The sequence below is a fragment of the Phoxinus phoxinus genome (assembly GCF_949152265.1).
Source record: "Phoxinus phoxinus genome assembly, chromosome: 12".
Classification (NCBI taxonomy): Eukaryota; Metazoa; Chordata; class Actinopteri; order Cypriniformes; family Leuciscidae; genus Phoxinus; species Phoxinus phoxinus.
The window spans coordinates 20177517-20194610 of record NC_136887.1 but is presented as its reverse complement, the minus strand read 5'-3'; the positions used below and the strand labels follow the sequence as shown (position 1 = coordinate 20194610).

Sequence of the window (17094 nt, the reverse complement as noted above, 5' to 3'; positions counted from 1 at the left end):
CTGCTTGTGTAATTCCAGTGGCTGAATTGTTTCTGTTCCATGTGAAAGGTTGATCTTCTGACACTGTTCCCCTAGTTAGGCTACTTTGTGTTCAGTGAGAGATCCCACAAGCGTGTGTGACATTCTCAGCCCCGACGTCTATATAGACCCCCGGCTTGTGCGGTTGTCATCATCTTTTGCTTTCCTGCTGCTGTCATGGCCCTGCTGAGAGTGTCATCGTACCGTAAGCTGTTTGAGGAGGAGCAGTGGAGCCAGTCTGCTGGACGCTGTGGAGTCCAGGCCCGCTCCGCTGCCAGGTCAGTGTTTTTAGATCTGAAGGCCTTACACGTATTGCTGGTACATTTTAAATGAATGTATTGTAATCAGTTGCTTTTTTGCCATTTCAAAGCATAAAGGTTTATTGGCTAAAAATCTACAAAATCGAGATTGTTGGCCGAGTTTAATTTCCACTTTGCTTTTTTTTTTAAATAATTAATTTATGATTCATACCTGGAGTGGTTATCATTATTATTGTATGCAAAAGTTTTGGGTCAGTAAGTCTCTTATGCTCACCAATGCTGCTTTTATTTGATAAAAAAAAAATATTGTGAAATATTATTACAATTCAAAAGCTGGTTTCTATCTGAATATATTTTAAAAGGTCATTTATTCCTATGATGGCAAAGCTGAATTTTCAGCATCATTACTCCAGTCCAGTCTGTAGTGTCACATGATCCTTCAGAAATCATTATAATTTGCTGCTTTAAGGTACATTTCTTATAATCAATGTTGAAAGCAGTTGTGCTGCTGAATATTTTTGTGGAAACCGTGATACAAGTTCTTCTTTCTAGAATTCTTTAAGCATGTATTTGACATGTATATATATTTTACTGACCCCTAACTTTTGAACTGTGGTGTGTGTATATACTGTATATTTCTTAGTTTCCTAAAATACTTGACACTGAAAAGTTTTGAAATGTTTTCTATTTACTTGTTTGGATAAAATATTTACCCATTTAACTCCTTTTTAACTGTACCATGTAGTCACATAGGAATTCTGTGTGAATGATTTGAATAATTTAAACAATGACTTCACTCTTTATTCTTTTTGAATTATAAATACACTGCAGAAATGTGTTATTAGTTAAGCTCTTTTGTGTACTTCTTCCTCTTTTCCTTTTAATACTGTTTGCTTAGAAAATAAACATGCCATTTCAAACATTGGAAAGCTTTCAGTCTGTTTGACAGGGGTAGATTTTCTGTGAGTGAATGTCCCGAGCTGGATTTTGCTGCAGCTCGTGCCCTAAACAAGGAGGGTGTGGCTCGATTTGTCAGTGAGCGCTCTGTCATCGCTGCCCTCAACGATCGCCTGGCCGCCTTCATCAACGTGGTGAGACATGACAATGTTCACACTCACACCCAAGGTTCTGCTGGGTAACAACCAGCTGCTCATGCTGAATATAATGGTCTCCCTGTGTGTGGCCCAATTATCATATTTCCATGATATTTAATGGGGTCATTCATTTGCCTGAGGGTGTGAAGAAAATCATATTAAGGCCATGAAGATGCTTTCACGGTGTCCTCTACTGCATAGTGTAATATGATACAACATTTTGAGCATAAGCCATTACTCATATATATTGCATGTCCTCTACTCTCATACGTTACCTTATTTGTGGCTGAGGTAGGTTCGGTCTCTAGAGGAGGAGAATGAATCTCTTGAGGCTGAAATCATTGAGCTGGAAGAGAGACTAGAGTCAGAGCAGATCACCACCACCACCGTCAGCATCAGCAGCCCTGCCGACTACAGCCTGGAGGCTGTGATAGTGAGGCTACGGAAAGAAAAGGTACCACTCAGAAACTCTGGCCTGAGTGGTGATGGATATTTATGCTTTACTTGATAACATTACATTGATTTCTCCTCAAATGTCAGTTTTCTATTCTGTTGATTCTTTCATTGCTGTTTACTGGTTGTTTACCTCTTAGGAGGAGATTTTATGTAACACAGAGGAGCTGAAGGGTGAGCTGCGGTGTCTGCAGATGAAATATGATCAGGTGGTTGAGCACAAGACTCTCATCCTGCAAGAGCGAGAAGATGTTTCTTTGGTAATGAAAAATGCCATGAAAATTTGTTTATGTTATTTGATATGTTGTACATACAGGGCCAAAAAAGTATTGTGGCACTTCAGCCACATTTAAATATATTTACAATAACAAGTTTGACAAACAGAACATATCCAATCCAGTTTTGATTTAATTAATTTATATACTATTAAAGAATAATTATATACTATTTTAAAGGTTAGGTTTTTATATTAGGTTTATATATATATATATATTCATACTTTTTAATTTAGTTCATTTCAATTACTAAAAACTATTTTTAAGTTTTAGTTTAACAATAAACTTAACAATAAACACTGATCCAATCAAAAACATAACAAAACCTTTTTGTCTTAAGAAAAGTTAATCCTTTTTATACATTTTATGATAGGAGGGTTTCTCAAGTTTAAAATAAAGGTCACATGCCTTGTTTGATATTTTGTTATCTAATGTAATGAAATTCATACATTGAGTGTGGCTTAAGTGTATCCAAATACTTTTTGGATGTCACAGTGGAGTATTAAACAGTAAGTAGTCATTTAACAGATAAGCAAAAATGCAAACGTATAGAAATTACACTTGTGGGCCTCAAACAGAAACTGAATCACCATGCCTCCCTGCAAAAATCTGCATTCATACGCCAGAATATATAACTTTAGTACAATTCTACACTTCCCCCCCCACTAGATGGCAGTGTTAGCCTGTGCTGCGGGTGGGGTGTTCTGACTCCAGTGGAGGTGTGTGTGAAAGTCCCTGGAGTGGCACAGCACAGCTGCTGCTCCCAGATCCGCTCTGGAGAGTCCTGATTACAGGCCCCGCTGACTCCCGGCCAGCGGCCACTCTGAAACCAGAGCTGCTTTCTGTAGAAACCACTCCGTCACCCCACAGATGTCAGAGCACATCTCCAGTAAAAGAGCAGATGTGGGAAAGCTTTCACTGTGCCTAATAATTCACTCATTCAGCCTCTCATATCTCCTAGATGCAACAGAGCAGGGCTTAGCGCTCAGGCTGGGCTGAGATGAGAATAAAACAGGAAGAGATCCAAAGAGGTAGATATGATGGAGCCACAAGTATAATATAGTTCCAGTTGTATAAGTTAATATACTTAGATAAGCATGACGTTCAACAGTTATACAGTTTTTATTTTCAATAGTTTAATTTCACTAAATTGGTTTTAACAGGCATTTTAGAGAAGCAATAGCAGTGGTTATATGGGGGGGAAATGGCATGAGAAAGTATAATTTTAAGCACCAGTGCTGGCTGGAAAGTATCCACCATAGTGAAGTTTAGCCCTTCGGTGGTGTGGAATAGAGGAAGTAAATCAGCATCGAAATGCTGTCTAGACTCTCTCCCAGTCCTGGGCTTGTGTTCACGCTGAGATAACGGGAACAACGGCCACTGTGCCAATTCTGGGCTCCGGGGAAGCTTGTGTGTGTGCTGTGCGCGTCCTCTGCCGCCCAGATCCATCGTCACACTGCAGCATTCACATGCAAATGCTTTCCTTCTGAGTAATTGAATTCATCAGCAATTAATCAGGCACTTAAGATACCCAGATGACCCGAATAAAATGGGGGACGTTAGGCTACGTACTGTATGTGGATCTCCTCTCCCCTGCATTGCAGTCTTTGCCAGGGCACAACCTGGTGGCACTGAGGATGCTCGTGATAGAAGATGTAGAGGGTAAGTGTTTTGTGTTTGAATTGACCTTTATTTCCGCTTCCCCACTCAGGAGGTGGATGTAATTACCACTGACTGCCTAGCCCTTCGAGAGCAAGTGGCCATCTATGAGGAGCAGCTGGCCGCCATGGAGAGGCAGCACCAAATGGTAAGGCCATGCAGAATGTGGCGTGAAAAACACTTCTTGTTACTTCTTATTTGAAATCGCAACATTTTACCCTAGACCTCTGAATTTCGGCACGGACTTGTGGGAGTTTTACTATTTAAGGTGTGTCCTCTGATTGTAAGGGGAACAGGTTTAGGGGAACGGAGACTGACAGGAAACACGGTTCCTCAAGCACTGAATGAAAGAATGTAGTACATAGGGAGTCTGTGGATACGCAATGGCTGGAAACAGGGAAATATCTGTTGACCTCCCTCTGGGACGTGAGGTATAACTTACTCCTTGCGTATGAAATGAAAACAGAAGTTCTTCTTGTTTTATGAACTGCTATTATTATCTTGATACATCTGCCGCTCTCTCATTATTCATGTTGACGAGAACAAGCTGAGACGCAGACTCAATCTCCTTTTTATGAACACTTCATTGGGGCCAGATTAATGAACAGCTGCCCTATCTTGCACGGGCAGATATTGTTACCTGAGTAGAAACCAAAAGCCATTATATTGCGTTTGTTCACAGAGACTGGAGAAGCTGTGTGAGCCCAGGCCTCTGGATGAAGGTTCTCCCGCTGTATCCCTGCAGTTCCCGACCTTTGATATCACTCCAGCCATCATGGACATCAAGGAGTACTACAGCGAGCTGGCTAAGAGCCTTACGGTAAATTACACACCAGTATATACTCCATTGGTCTGTACAAGCTAAATTGACAGCTTTGGTGGCATTTACCCTACTGTTTAAAAATTTGGGTTCAGTAAGATTTTTTTTTTAAAGAAATCAATTATTTTATTTGGCAAAGATGCATTAAATTGATTAAAAGGACAGTTATAATGTTACAAAAGATTCCTCTTTCAAATAAATGTAGTTCTTTTTAACTTTCTATTCATAAAAAAATCCTGATTTTTTTTATCATTGTTTCCACAAAAAGAAGCAGCAAACCTGTTTTCAGCATTGATAATAATCAGAAATGTTTCTTGAGCAGCAAATCAGCATATTAGAATGATTTCTGAAGGGATCATGTGACATTGAAGACTGGAGTAATGATACTTAAAATGTAGCTTTGCCATCACAGGAATAAATTGCAGTTCAAAATATATTAAAATTGAAAACTGTTAAATTGCAATAATATTTTACAATATTACTGTTTTACTTTATTTTTAATCTAATAAATGCAGCCTTGGTGTCGTCTTTCAAAAACGTGAAAAATTCCTAAGACCCCAAAATTTTGAATGGTTGTTAATGTTGATTACCATAGAAAATAATTTAAAATTAAAAGAGTAAGAGTTCGAGAAAGGCAGTTACAATAAAAGTAAATGAAACCAACGTTTAAGGTTTTAAAGGCTGGAATGTGAAATGTAATGTTAAAAAAGTCTAAATTCTACAGTTTTGCAGTGGGACTATTATTTTATTTTATGTCAGTTATTTTATCATTATTTTCTGCTGTAATCAACATTGTGCCACATGCTGTCAATTGAGGTTGTATCAACTTGAAACATTCCTTTTGAAGGATCTGGTCCCCCACCATCCACCCACCCCACACTCCCAAAAAAATCACTATTCTGTGGGACAGAAAGGAGAAATGTAGCATTATCTTCATGCTGCTCTTTTCCATATTATGAAAGTGAATGGTCACTATCCAGCACTGAGAAGGAACAAAAACGTTGAATATACCCTATAAACGAGGACAGAATTGTCTTTTTGGGTGAACTAACCTCTTAACACAACAGTGCTTGTTTCTCCCTTCCTCTTTCACACTTTACTTCAGGGGGCAGTTTTGTGGGACAGAGAGCTCTGTCCACATCTAGCACAGAGCACTATTGTCCCCTCCGTGTCGTTTGAGGAGTGAGTTGCTCCCTAAAGGTCATCCTACAGCACCAGTGCCCTCTGACCCTGTTTGCCCCAGGAGTGGCTGCTCTTGACTGGGGTCGCGGTGGTAATCAGAGCTCTGGAGCCCTTCCCAGGCTACTATGCAGAATGGGTCTGGAGAGGAGAAGAGAGCACTTCTACACCAGGACACTGGAGAGCCTCTACAGGCTCAACAGTCTTCTAGTGTGTGTTTGTGTGTGGGTCTAAGATAAGCAGGCCAAGAACAACTCATGCTAGTGTGCTAGTAGTCGTACATGCACAAAAAACAGTTTGCACACACATAAACACATCCTTTACCACCATTCCCTGTTTTCATTTGGTCTGCTTTTCTATTCATTGCTCTCTCAGGTGGTCTCAGAACCATAAACTGGTGCTTTGTTTCATTAGCACCGCACAAGGTCCAATTGTCTCACACACAATTGATATTGAATGGGATTTGGGGGAACAGTAATTGGAGGCTGATTTTTGACTGGTTGCACCTGCTCACCTGATGGGCCTTCATTTGCTCTTCTTTCTTCTGGGAATAATCAGTGATTCATCTTCACTGCCTGCTCTCTAAAGAACTCTGCTTCATGGGTGGTAACTCTTCTTTAGAGAGGCAAGAAACCTGAATCTGTCAACCTTTCCTGCATTTTAGTTTGAGTCCGCTGCCACCATTGATGCTGCAGGAAAGGGGAAGGAGGAGCAGCTGGCTAAGTTGACTGGAGGGAAAGTGAAGGACATCTCCAAAGAGACTGACGTGAATGTCCTCAAGAACTTGGTGAGTGAGTTTCCTTTCAACGACACAATTGAGCTCTGACCCATCAAAAGACACTCCAGCACTCCAGACTGCCACTAAAATGGCTGTAAATGCTTTTTCTACAATAATTTAAAATTTAGTTCACATTGGTGGTTGTCTATAAAATGTATACAGTTTAATGATATTGTCTCACTAAAGTGCACACCACTGTCTTCTGTAATAACAAACACTCAATGAGTTGCAAAGAAATTCTTTTTATGAATTATTATGAAATGTCTCGAACTCACTCTTGAGTTAGTAGTTCAAATCAGACCCACTCAGTGAATCGATCAGATCAGTTACTGAGTTCACAAAAGACTCTCTTACTGAAATGCTAGTCATTCTTTCAGTGATGATGGATTCTAAATGAACTTAAAATTTAAAAACTTTTAAATAATTCACTAAAAGTATCATTGGTGTTTCACAATGCCATGCCCTCCGTCAGACTGACAGCGGAGGAATAAAGGAAGAGAACTCCTGCTGCCCAGAGTGTTTATTCTAAGAGATTGGACCAGGAGGATGTGAGGAGTGTATAGTCTATAACAGTGTTTATCTCTCTCACTGTCTTCCATTATGAACAATACATTTCACAGCCTGCCAACGCACTCTCTCCCCCAATCATAAACTTCATAAACTTCACACATTCCTGCAGTGCCTCGGGAGACAGCAGATCGTACTGAGCCGTAGTAATAAAATCTCACCTGTCAGACTCCCTCACCGGGAGGAAGAGAAACTTTAGGTTGAAAAAGAAAAAAGACAGGGAAGGAAAAAGTGACGGATGCATTAGCGTAAAGGGAAATCATTCAGGATTTATGTTTGAAATTATTAGGAGTTGCTTGCTGACTTAGTTTACATCCTGAAGAGCAAGGAAATCATTGGTCAGCCACAACTCACACCTTTACATTTGAGAAAACAATCAGGGTGGTTAGGTTCTAATTATTGTGTTCGTGGTCGTGGTCGTAGCCCCTCTCTTAAAATAAACCGACCGTCTCAAACCACACTGCTCACTCTCATAACACAGGATCCTGTTCGCTGATCAGTGATGGACTTCCTCCCTTCATACTACATTCTCTTTAGTTTGCTCTCCTCATTTCTCCTCTATCAGTTGTTTCCTAAAGTAGCTTGTGTCAAAAAGCTTTGCAGGTAGGATAAGGAGTAGGAAGGCATCGATGCACATTTTAATCCAGTTTTTTAATGTTATGTCATCTCTACTAAAATGCCTTCAAACAGTCAGTTTTTGAAAGCAGCATAAATGTCTCCTTCAGTCTATGATATACAATTCCTTGTTAGCAGTTCAGTGGTTGGTGGAAAGAATACTGACATCTAAAAGAGCAGTTGATTTAATTTCTAGTGTGAAATATTAAATATTTTTATTTAGGAAGCTCACTTGAATTTGTTTTAGATAATGACTTGACGAGTGATTGACGATTTAGATAATTGTGTTTTCTTGGAAGACTATTTGAAGGGTCATTGACAAGGTAAAGAAAAGGAACAATCTTTTGAAATACTAATTTTAAACTTGTTATAATTTCTTAGAAAGTACTCCATGTATTCAAGTTAGTCTCATGTGGCACCACATTGCACCACATGACATTTTACAACCTGAATTAACCTTTTCATTGTTATAAAAGGGTCAAATCATCTTCCATTTTGGACACTTATTGACCTTGACACATGGGTGACACATTAATGAGGCTTTTCTACATGAAATTAAGGATATTATGCCCCAAAAAATTATCACAATTATTTTTTTATTTAAAACTTAATACATAGTCATGCATATAAGTGATGCACTGAAGGCATTGTATATATAAATTGCATGGTTAATGTATTTTTGAATAAAAGAATGGATCCAGACGACAAAAAAAAAAAGTTGTCACTGACCCTGAAATCAGTTTCTTTAAAACGCTGTCTATGATGTTACTGACTGACCGGGCAGCAGGGCAGCTGTCTTCAGTTTCACCCTATCTCTCCTGCCATTAAGAATGGATACTAGTGATCTGGTTGCTCTCTGAGACAGTTTGGCTAAACAAACTGTTGGTGGTGAAATCAGGTCTCGTTTAGCTGTGTATTACGGCAGAGACACGGCTAGTTTTCTCTGGGGGGGGGCAACCAACCAGACCGCCTTACTCTTAATCGAGACCCAAAGCAGAGTAACAACCACTTTCATCAGTTGACGTATCATCAGCTTGTTAATAACAGAGCTCGGAGCCTCCCAGGATCTACCTGAAAGAGAAACAGAGCGTGCAATCTCCATCCATCTCTGACAGCTGACTGTTTAACTTACCTGATTACAGTAATTACTCACAGCAGGGCAGCTCGTGCACAGAGGTGTGGCTGACAGTTCTGTGTTGTGTTTGTTGAAAGGTGAATATGCAAAGTGAAATGTCAACAGTTTTCAGACATGCTCGCACAATTACTAATTTAAGACCAAAATAGGCATTAATTACAACATCATGTTTTGTTAAGCACATCTCTTTGTTGTTATACATAGTGTATCTGCATCTTCATGTTTATGCACAGTGTCTTTTGTCCACATTGCAGTCATGAAACGAATGGAATTATTGAAATTGCATGGTGACATAAAATGGTAAACAAATCAAATCTATCCTTCAAATTGTATAAACCACAGCTCTGCACACTCACATCATCACACCAACCTCACATGATGCCATCTAAGGTGCTTTTTAAAAAGTATTGAAGGACCTCTCATATATGCTGGACACTTGGATGCTTTTCCTCTTTGGTCCAAATGCATACATTAATACATAAGCATAAACATTAAGATTAAAATGCTATTAAAGCTCAGAAATACACATTCAGTCAGCTTTGCCCAAACGTTTGACTGGTGCTGTATATGTGTAATTGTAGATTGCAGAGCTGCAGGAAGAGATGGCAGAGCTGGAGAAGCGGGAAGATGAGTTGGAGGCTGAAATAGAAGCCAAGAAAGCCAAATACCTGGAGGAGATAGAAGAGCTGGAGGTACAAGCACTCGCTGTTCATATTGTTCTACAGCAGCTCTCAGTATCTCACCACTGTGTTGTTTCTGTCCAGAATTACATTTGTCAGCTGGAGGAGGAGGAGGCTGATCTTCAGTTCCAGATGAAGGATCAAAGTGGGGACTATGAAGAACTGCTGAATCAGAAGATGAATCTAGACATTGAGATTGCTGCTTACAGGTGATACATGTTGTCATCACTTTCACTATTGTTCATACATGATACACTACCTTTGAAAGGTTTGGGGTTGGTAACATTTGTTTGTTTTTAAAAGAAGTCTCTTATGCTCACCAGGAATGATATGTTTATAAACAATAAAAGCTGTTCTTTCTAACTAGAATCCTAAAAAACATATCACCGAAGAGCAGGTGATATATTTTTTAGGATTCTAGTTAGAAAGAACAGCTTTTATTTGAAATGGAAACATTTGATAATGTTACAAATGCTTTTACAGTCACTTTTGAAAACTTTTAATTAATAAAAAGGAAAAAAAAGGAAATCTTACTTACCCCAAACTTGGTAGTGTAAATCTTGCATCTTGATGCAGAGAGGTGTGCTGCGACTTTTCTAAGGGATCAGACTTAATATTTTACTCTGGTGGTTGATAAAATGGACAAACCAGAGTATCATAGGTGTTTGGGGTGGGCTCTTTTAGACGTGAATCAGTAAACAACAACTTAAACCGACCTTAGCAAAAGCCCTGTCAATCAACCCTAGCATTGTGACAGTTTTTAGTATAAAACAGTATGAGTATACAATTTTAAATATGACAATAATGGAGGTAAGACAAAAAATAAATTGAAAGAAATAAAATAAAAATAAATCATAAATAAAATACAAAAAAATATATATAATAATCCCCCCTCTTTTAAATGCATTTTTACAGATAATAAAGGATATATGTGTTGAATTATGTCATTGCACTGCAGGGTAATGACTGTGACACAATAAACTATTCCTGAGGCCAAGATGGGTCACAGGAAGCGCATCCCCTTACAGTCGCAGAAAGCATGAAGTAATTTCCTGCTTCCCTAAACGCGTCTTTTCATGGCATCACCGGATTGGGAATACTCTCAGTGTCCTCTGATGTATGTGGCATGATGACGCATGCCCGACGTGACCTCAATCCCTTGAAATGCCCCTAAAATAGAGGTTCCTGGCCCTTGAGGTTCAGGAAGCGACCAACTTACAAACAAAGGCTCATTAAAATGGACCGAGGGAGCTGGTTTTGTCTTAGTCGACAGACCATGCAGCTGTTGTCCCACCTCTGTGCCTTCTGCATATGTACATCATTTTTTTCTCAATAACAAACTAGATTTATATTACAGCTGCTTTCTCTTCCTTGATGAATAAGAAATGAAGGCTTGGCTTGTATGTTCTTGCAGACTTTAGAGAGCTGTCTGCTCGACAAACCCCTAATGACACCATGCTGCCTTCTCAATTGCCATTTGGCTTGGGAAAAATCCCAAATGCAGTTTTTGCCAGATGCCGAGCGTCTCTGATGCCACATTCAGCATCATTATCAGTTCAAAACAGTACAGACTGCACATCATGCATCCTAGCATCTGTGCCTCTTGACAGACATTTTACCATGGTATACAGTTGCTTAAGATTATCCTTAGATCAGGGCTACATTGAACCCTGTGAATTTAACTTAATTGGAATATTACATAAAACATTTGTAAATAAAGCACCTTTTCCATCTGTTTAAGAGAACAAAATCGTCACTTCCTGGGAAATTGGCGCAAAATATCTGTAATAAAAAGGGAAGTTGCTGCAATTAGAGAAGCCACTGTGGCTCTTTTTTCCAACATCATGCGTCTTAGAACATGCAGACAAAATGCAATAAACACTGTCGTGTTACCTTGCCTTCAGATGCCTGGTGTTTGGGAACACAATTGTTTGGGGCGCTTCCGAGAGGTAGTTAAACCAAATAATTCTGATGACAGACTTTGGTTCAGGCATTTCAGAATTCAAACCAACATTTTAGAGCAACATTCCTCTGTTGAGGCAAAATCAAAAAGTTTTGTTTTGTTCATGTGAGGGATTTATTCGGTGAATGTTTTTCATCTTAGTTTATGCGCATGTTTTCTTGTCAGATAAAAAAATCTATCCGCCTCAATTGAGTGCACAACTTTTTATATATGCATTTTTAGAATTTATATGCATCTTGGCATTTCTATCCAGTGCTTTTTTATGCGATATCCCAAAATGTGTATAAAATGGGTGGATGCAAACAGCTACTGAGATGGTTGGTTAGCAGTGAAATAGTTACCCTAACCTTTCACAAGTAAAAGCAGATTGAGTTGTTGTTTTTTTCCCTGCTCCAGGGGTTTGGTTGAAGAAGAGGTGGAGAGACTGAGCTGGTTGTAGGATGCAAGAATGTGATGCACTTCTCTGGACTGAAGCAGACACAAAGAAACGCTAAAACCACATACAGTTCAACCCTTAACAATGAGTCTCACAAATCAAGATAGTAAAGAAAACAGTTGTCAGACACACTTAACCTTCTGAGCAGATGTAAAGCTTCACTGACAGATGAACTTCAGGGAGTGTGTGCTAGCTCATTGATAACGGGTCAGTGGCAGGTAACCCGGGGTCTTCAAGAAACACTGGATCTGTGCAGCAGTGGGAGTGTTGGGGGATTTTCAGCACAGGAATCTTCTGCTTGCAGTTTCATCACTGATCACTGAACATGCATGCACATCACAGGAATAAATTGCATTGTTAAAAAATGCATTGGTAAAAAATATATTGAAACACAAAGCAGTTATTTTTAATTGTTATAATATTTCACAATTCACTGTTTTTAGTGTATTTTGATTAAATAAATGCAGCCTTGGTAAGCAGAAGAGGCTTTTTCATAAAAAAAGATCTTACCAACCCCAAACTTTTGAATGGTAGTATACATTCATGTTTCATTGACACTTTAGAGTCGTATCACTCTGCAGATAGAGCCTGATGACATTCACTTTACCTTTAACCTTTCCTGTTCTGTCCAAAAGCTGTCATGTGTATTTAGACAGATGAAGATTGTAGCTTTACTACACAAAAACGTTTGATTGGATAAAACATACATATTGACAAATAAGGTAACTAAAATTCACGGATTTAACTCTAGTACTCCACATTTTTCATTGACTTGTTGGACTTTTTGCTTGTCCCTTATGATCTGCAGCTAGTTTTAATTGAACATACTGACTCTCTTCTGTGCAACAACTTACAGCGTTTAAATAAATCTTTGCCTTCAAAAAAATAAAAGTATTTTTTCTTCTGAACTCTAAGTTGAGTACATTTCACTTTTTATGGGAGTGTTTTCTGCCGACATGGACTTGAAAGAGACCGCAATCGTCCTTCTGTCAGTCAAGTGCCGTATCGTTTCACCACCTTTGAAGTCTTGGAGAGGAGCGCTGTGGAGTTTTACCCAGCAAGCCCTTCAATCTTCATACTGACCCTCACTTGTAAGCGCTGTGCTATTAACCCTATCAGAGGCTTGTTATCTGTGCATTTAAGATGAAAAATGCAGCTAATAATGGATTAGATAAGATTATCCAGGACCCGTGAATTCCTGTTGAATTGAAGCCCATCCGTGAGGGCTGTGGTGTGGCTGAACTGACCTGTGCAGCCAAACTGACTCCTTTAATTCTGTGGATATGAAACATGGCCAGCAGGAGAGGAAGTCACTCTGTCTTTGGGGCCCTTATTTTCACTGCTGAGGTACTTAGTCATTCTTGTTGCCCAAGGGCACCAGATCACCCTGAACCTCCCCCTCTTTAAATACACTCAAAGCCTTCTGGGTGCTTCTGGTGAAGTATGGGACCCTGGGCCTGGTCTGCTGGCCTGTGGGGACTTTAGTTTGCTTCTGGCCTTTCCTGAGGTTTGACAATGGGAAAGAGGAGGGAAGGATCTGCCATCAGCAGGAGGGGATCAAAAGGTCATGCAGGGAAATCTGGCTGGGCATTTTCTTATTCGATGCACATTGTTTTGCATCTTTTCCCAGCTTGTTTCTGTCTCTAATGTGATGAATATTGTGTTCTCATTATTTGCTAATTTGTTTACCGCGTACTAATGTACCTCAAATTAAATCTGATCAATGAAACATTTCTTAAACACAGGCAATGCCTGTTTAAATCCATTTGCACTACATTGTTAATTTCGTAGGGGTGGTGGGTACGTCATTTACAATTTCATAATTTCAATTTTCCCAATTTGAATAAACACAGCTTATCTATGCTGAAAACAACTGATTAAAACAAAAACAACTGCTCTTTAAAACATTAACAGAATTATTTTGATGATAATGGCAGGTTTGGACATGATATATTAGTATGGGAGTTTTGACCCCTCCCAGTGGCGCTAAGGTTTGAGGGGCTATTAACCCCTTGTAGGCCAGCAGTGACATTGAGAGGTCAGAGGCCGGTCTTCCTTTTAGCTTTCAAACCTTGACAACTTGGCAGTAGGGGTCAGTCATCAAAGCTGAGGTTTGGGTCAGCGGTCAGTGACACCCCTGGCCTTTTAATCCTGATGCCCTTGATGAGAAGTGAAAATGGAGGCAGAGATCGAGGGAGAGACATCTATGAATAACAAAGATTATAAAGCAGCTCCTAATCTTCACTAATACTAATGCTAATGAAAGTTTACACACCTGAGTCTGGTCAGTGTTATTGCTTCCCAGAAGGCCAGCCTGTGTGTAAGAATGAATACACTGTTGGAAGTAATAAGGTTTAAATAAGAATAAGAATGAGATGTTGAATAATTAATTATTAATTAATTAAAAATGTAAAATAATATTTTGCGTAAACAAAATGGAGCCTTTTAGGGCCATAAAGATTCATTCATTTCATTGTGACATAACTTAATAATTAAACACATTTTCTACCCAAATGAGTAATTTTAATTTTTTTATTTTGGTAGTTTTGTTGTTGGTATAATCCGAAATATTTTCAATGGTGGTTATCATTATTTTAATAACAGTATTTTTTTATTCAATATATTTAAATATAGATAAATGGAATTGTATTAAATAATAATAAATTGTAAAATTATGTAAAAGAATATGTAAAAACATTTTTTTATATAAAATGATATAAAATAAAACAATGGCATAATGGCAAAAAAAAAAAAAACTGCAATGGCACTAAAATTGGGTTTATTTCTTTCTTTCGAATTTGGTGTGACATAAGACCCGGACATGTTTAAATTTTCCCAGTCATGTTTAGATTTACCCTGTTCCCCACACATATTACAGGGGAATTTCACATGAAGAATGGCATCCAACCTTGCATAAAGTAGTCATTGGCAATACCTTATGATATTTGAGTCGAACAGAACATGCTGTTTCAGTCATGAAAAATTGGATTAGGAATTTAAGGTAATGTTCACTATGAGAGCAGCTTGTGATTCAATTCAACGTTCACCTCTTGATAGACACACTCGGCTGTTTTATCCCAACCTGACCGACTGAACAAATAATCAAAGTCCCTTTGAAAGAGAAAACTCATTTTTAAGGTTCAAGTATGATGTGTCTGAAAACGAGACCAAGCATGTTATTACAGCAAATAAACAAAGACGGAGGGGGGAGAGTAAAGAAAGAAAATAACGACTGTGAAAATATACAAAAGTGAGAGTCAATTGAGAAAGCCTTTCCATAATAAGAACCGAACAAATAATAAATGACAGAGGTTGCCTTAGCTACAGGGAATCGGCAAGATGTTGCCAGCCGAAGAAAGAAGGTGTCACTCTTTCACTTTCTGCACTAGGATCATGGAGCTGCATACATAACAGTGAGAACACCAAACACCATTCTAAATCATGGTCGTCTTTATTTTTTCTTGTTCATTCTGATGATAATGCACAAGTGAAAACATCTTCTTGGCTTTTTGATTCACATTTGATAAAGAATCTCATCATTCATGAGGTTACTGTGTTTCTTTGTGACATAAATTCAATTGGGATGTTGAAGGGTAATGATTTTGCAATCAGTGACTCTGTCCAGGTGCTTCTTTCATCTGGCTGATGGGTCAACATAGCAGGATGGATTTAGAGCCTGACTTTGACAGGATCTCAAGTGTGAATTTCATCGTCACAACCATCTAAACAACTTTCTGTCAGTATTGGCCCATTCACACCAAAAAGCATTATTAGCATCCATACCAACAGACGATAACATCCTGTTTATTATAAACAAAAGCTGCAGTTTTGTCATCTGCCGCTTTAAGCTCTTTAAAGTCGAGTGGATTCTGATTGGCTGTCAATGTTCATCAGCTGAAAGAAAAAAAAATGATTCTGAAAGAGATTCAAACCATATTGTTCCTCAGTGTAATTATCATTGTGGTGTTGACTTCCAATCAATTTAGAATAATTGTTAAAGTCCGCGTGAACCGGAAGTTGCAAACGACTTTTCTCAAGTGTTGTGACGCATTTCCGAGTGAAACGGAATATTGAACAGAGGGCAGGGTTTTACTTCAGCGCTCCTCCTCTCCATCTCTGCTCATAGCAGAGTAACGGTTTGAGGGGAGTGGTTAAGCGTTTAAACAACCCAAGTTCTCATGCCTACGTCATCAGAAAAAAGAACCATTCCAGACCCGGAAGTAACTTTTCAGACTTTGATTAAAGATAACTTCGGCAAACAATTTTTTTTCCGTGTATTAACTTGCACGGATTAATTGTTCACCACAAGACTAGTAATATCCGCTAACAAAGTAAATGGGTCAATTTTGATTTCATGCCGACTTTAAAGTCCCCCCTTTATGCTTTTTCAAATATTACCTTTCATGCTATGTGTAATGTAGCTGTCTGTGAATGTAAACGATCTCCAAAGTTGTGAAGCCAAAAGTGCACGCTAAATAAAGTTATCGTCTCTCAAAAGAAAGAATCGACTCTGAACCTCCTAAACGAGTCGGCAGGAATTCGAATCTAATTTCTGTTACGGCTATACGTCACTAGGTAACACATTTTCCTAATGCCCGCCTATGTTCTACTACATTGTCCGCCCGTGAACAACTTGACCCTCCCTCAAACGCTGTAGCTAACTTCTGGTTCATGTTGTGTATGTCGAGAAGATGCTGTTTTCTGCTCAGCAAAAGCTAATTCTCTTTGTAAACCCTTCCAAAGGATGAGGATGTGAAGAGTCAGTGGTTAAAATTACCACAGTCATACAACAGCATTATAAGAGCTTTATACAGAGCACTTTTATCATGGATGGATGCACTTTGATGGACTTCAAAACATAAACTGCCATTCACTGCCATTATAAAGCTTGGAAGAGCAGGGACATTTTTTAATATAACTCCTATTGTATTTGTCTGGAAGAAGAATACCATGTACATCTAGGATGGCTTGAGGGTGAGTAAATCATGGGGTAATATTCATTTTTGGGTGAACTATCCCTTTAAGACCACAATAAGCAAGGCTTTTGCAGGAGAAATCCAGTTATTTACCCACGCGATTATGAATTTTGCATGATGGAAAAGATTTTGCTGCGGGTTTAAGTTTACACTATTGACAATATAGACAAACTACCTTTTTTGTCT

The 17094-nt window shown here is 38.8% G+C and overlaps 1 protein-coding gene across 1 annotated transcript; it reads left to right on the top strand.

Moving 5' to 3' along the window:
- Nucleotides 1–195: 195 nt before the first annotated feature.
- Nucleotides 196–12844, top strand: vimr2 (vimentin-related 2; the record flags this gene model as incomplete). Its single annotated transcript, XM_079630635.1, has 10 exons — nt 196–296; nt 1228–1369; nt 1668–1826; nt 1966–2085; nt 3812–3907; nt 4442–4579; nt 6423–6545; nt 9435–9545; nt 9618–9742; nt 11893–12844. 10 exons carry the CDS (start codon nt 196–198, stop codon nt 11933–11935), a joined length of 1158 nt encoding a protein of 385 aa, XP_079486761.1. The 3' UTR covers nt 11936–12844.
- Nucleotides 12845–17094: the final 4250 nt, after the last annotated feature.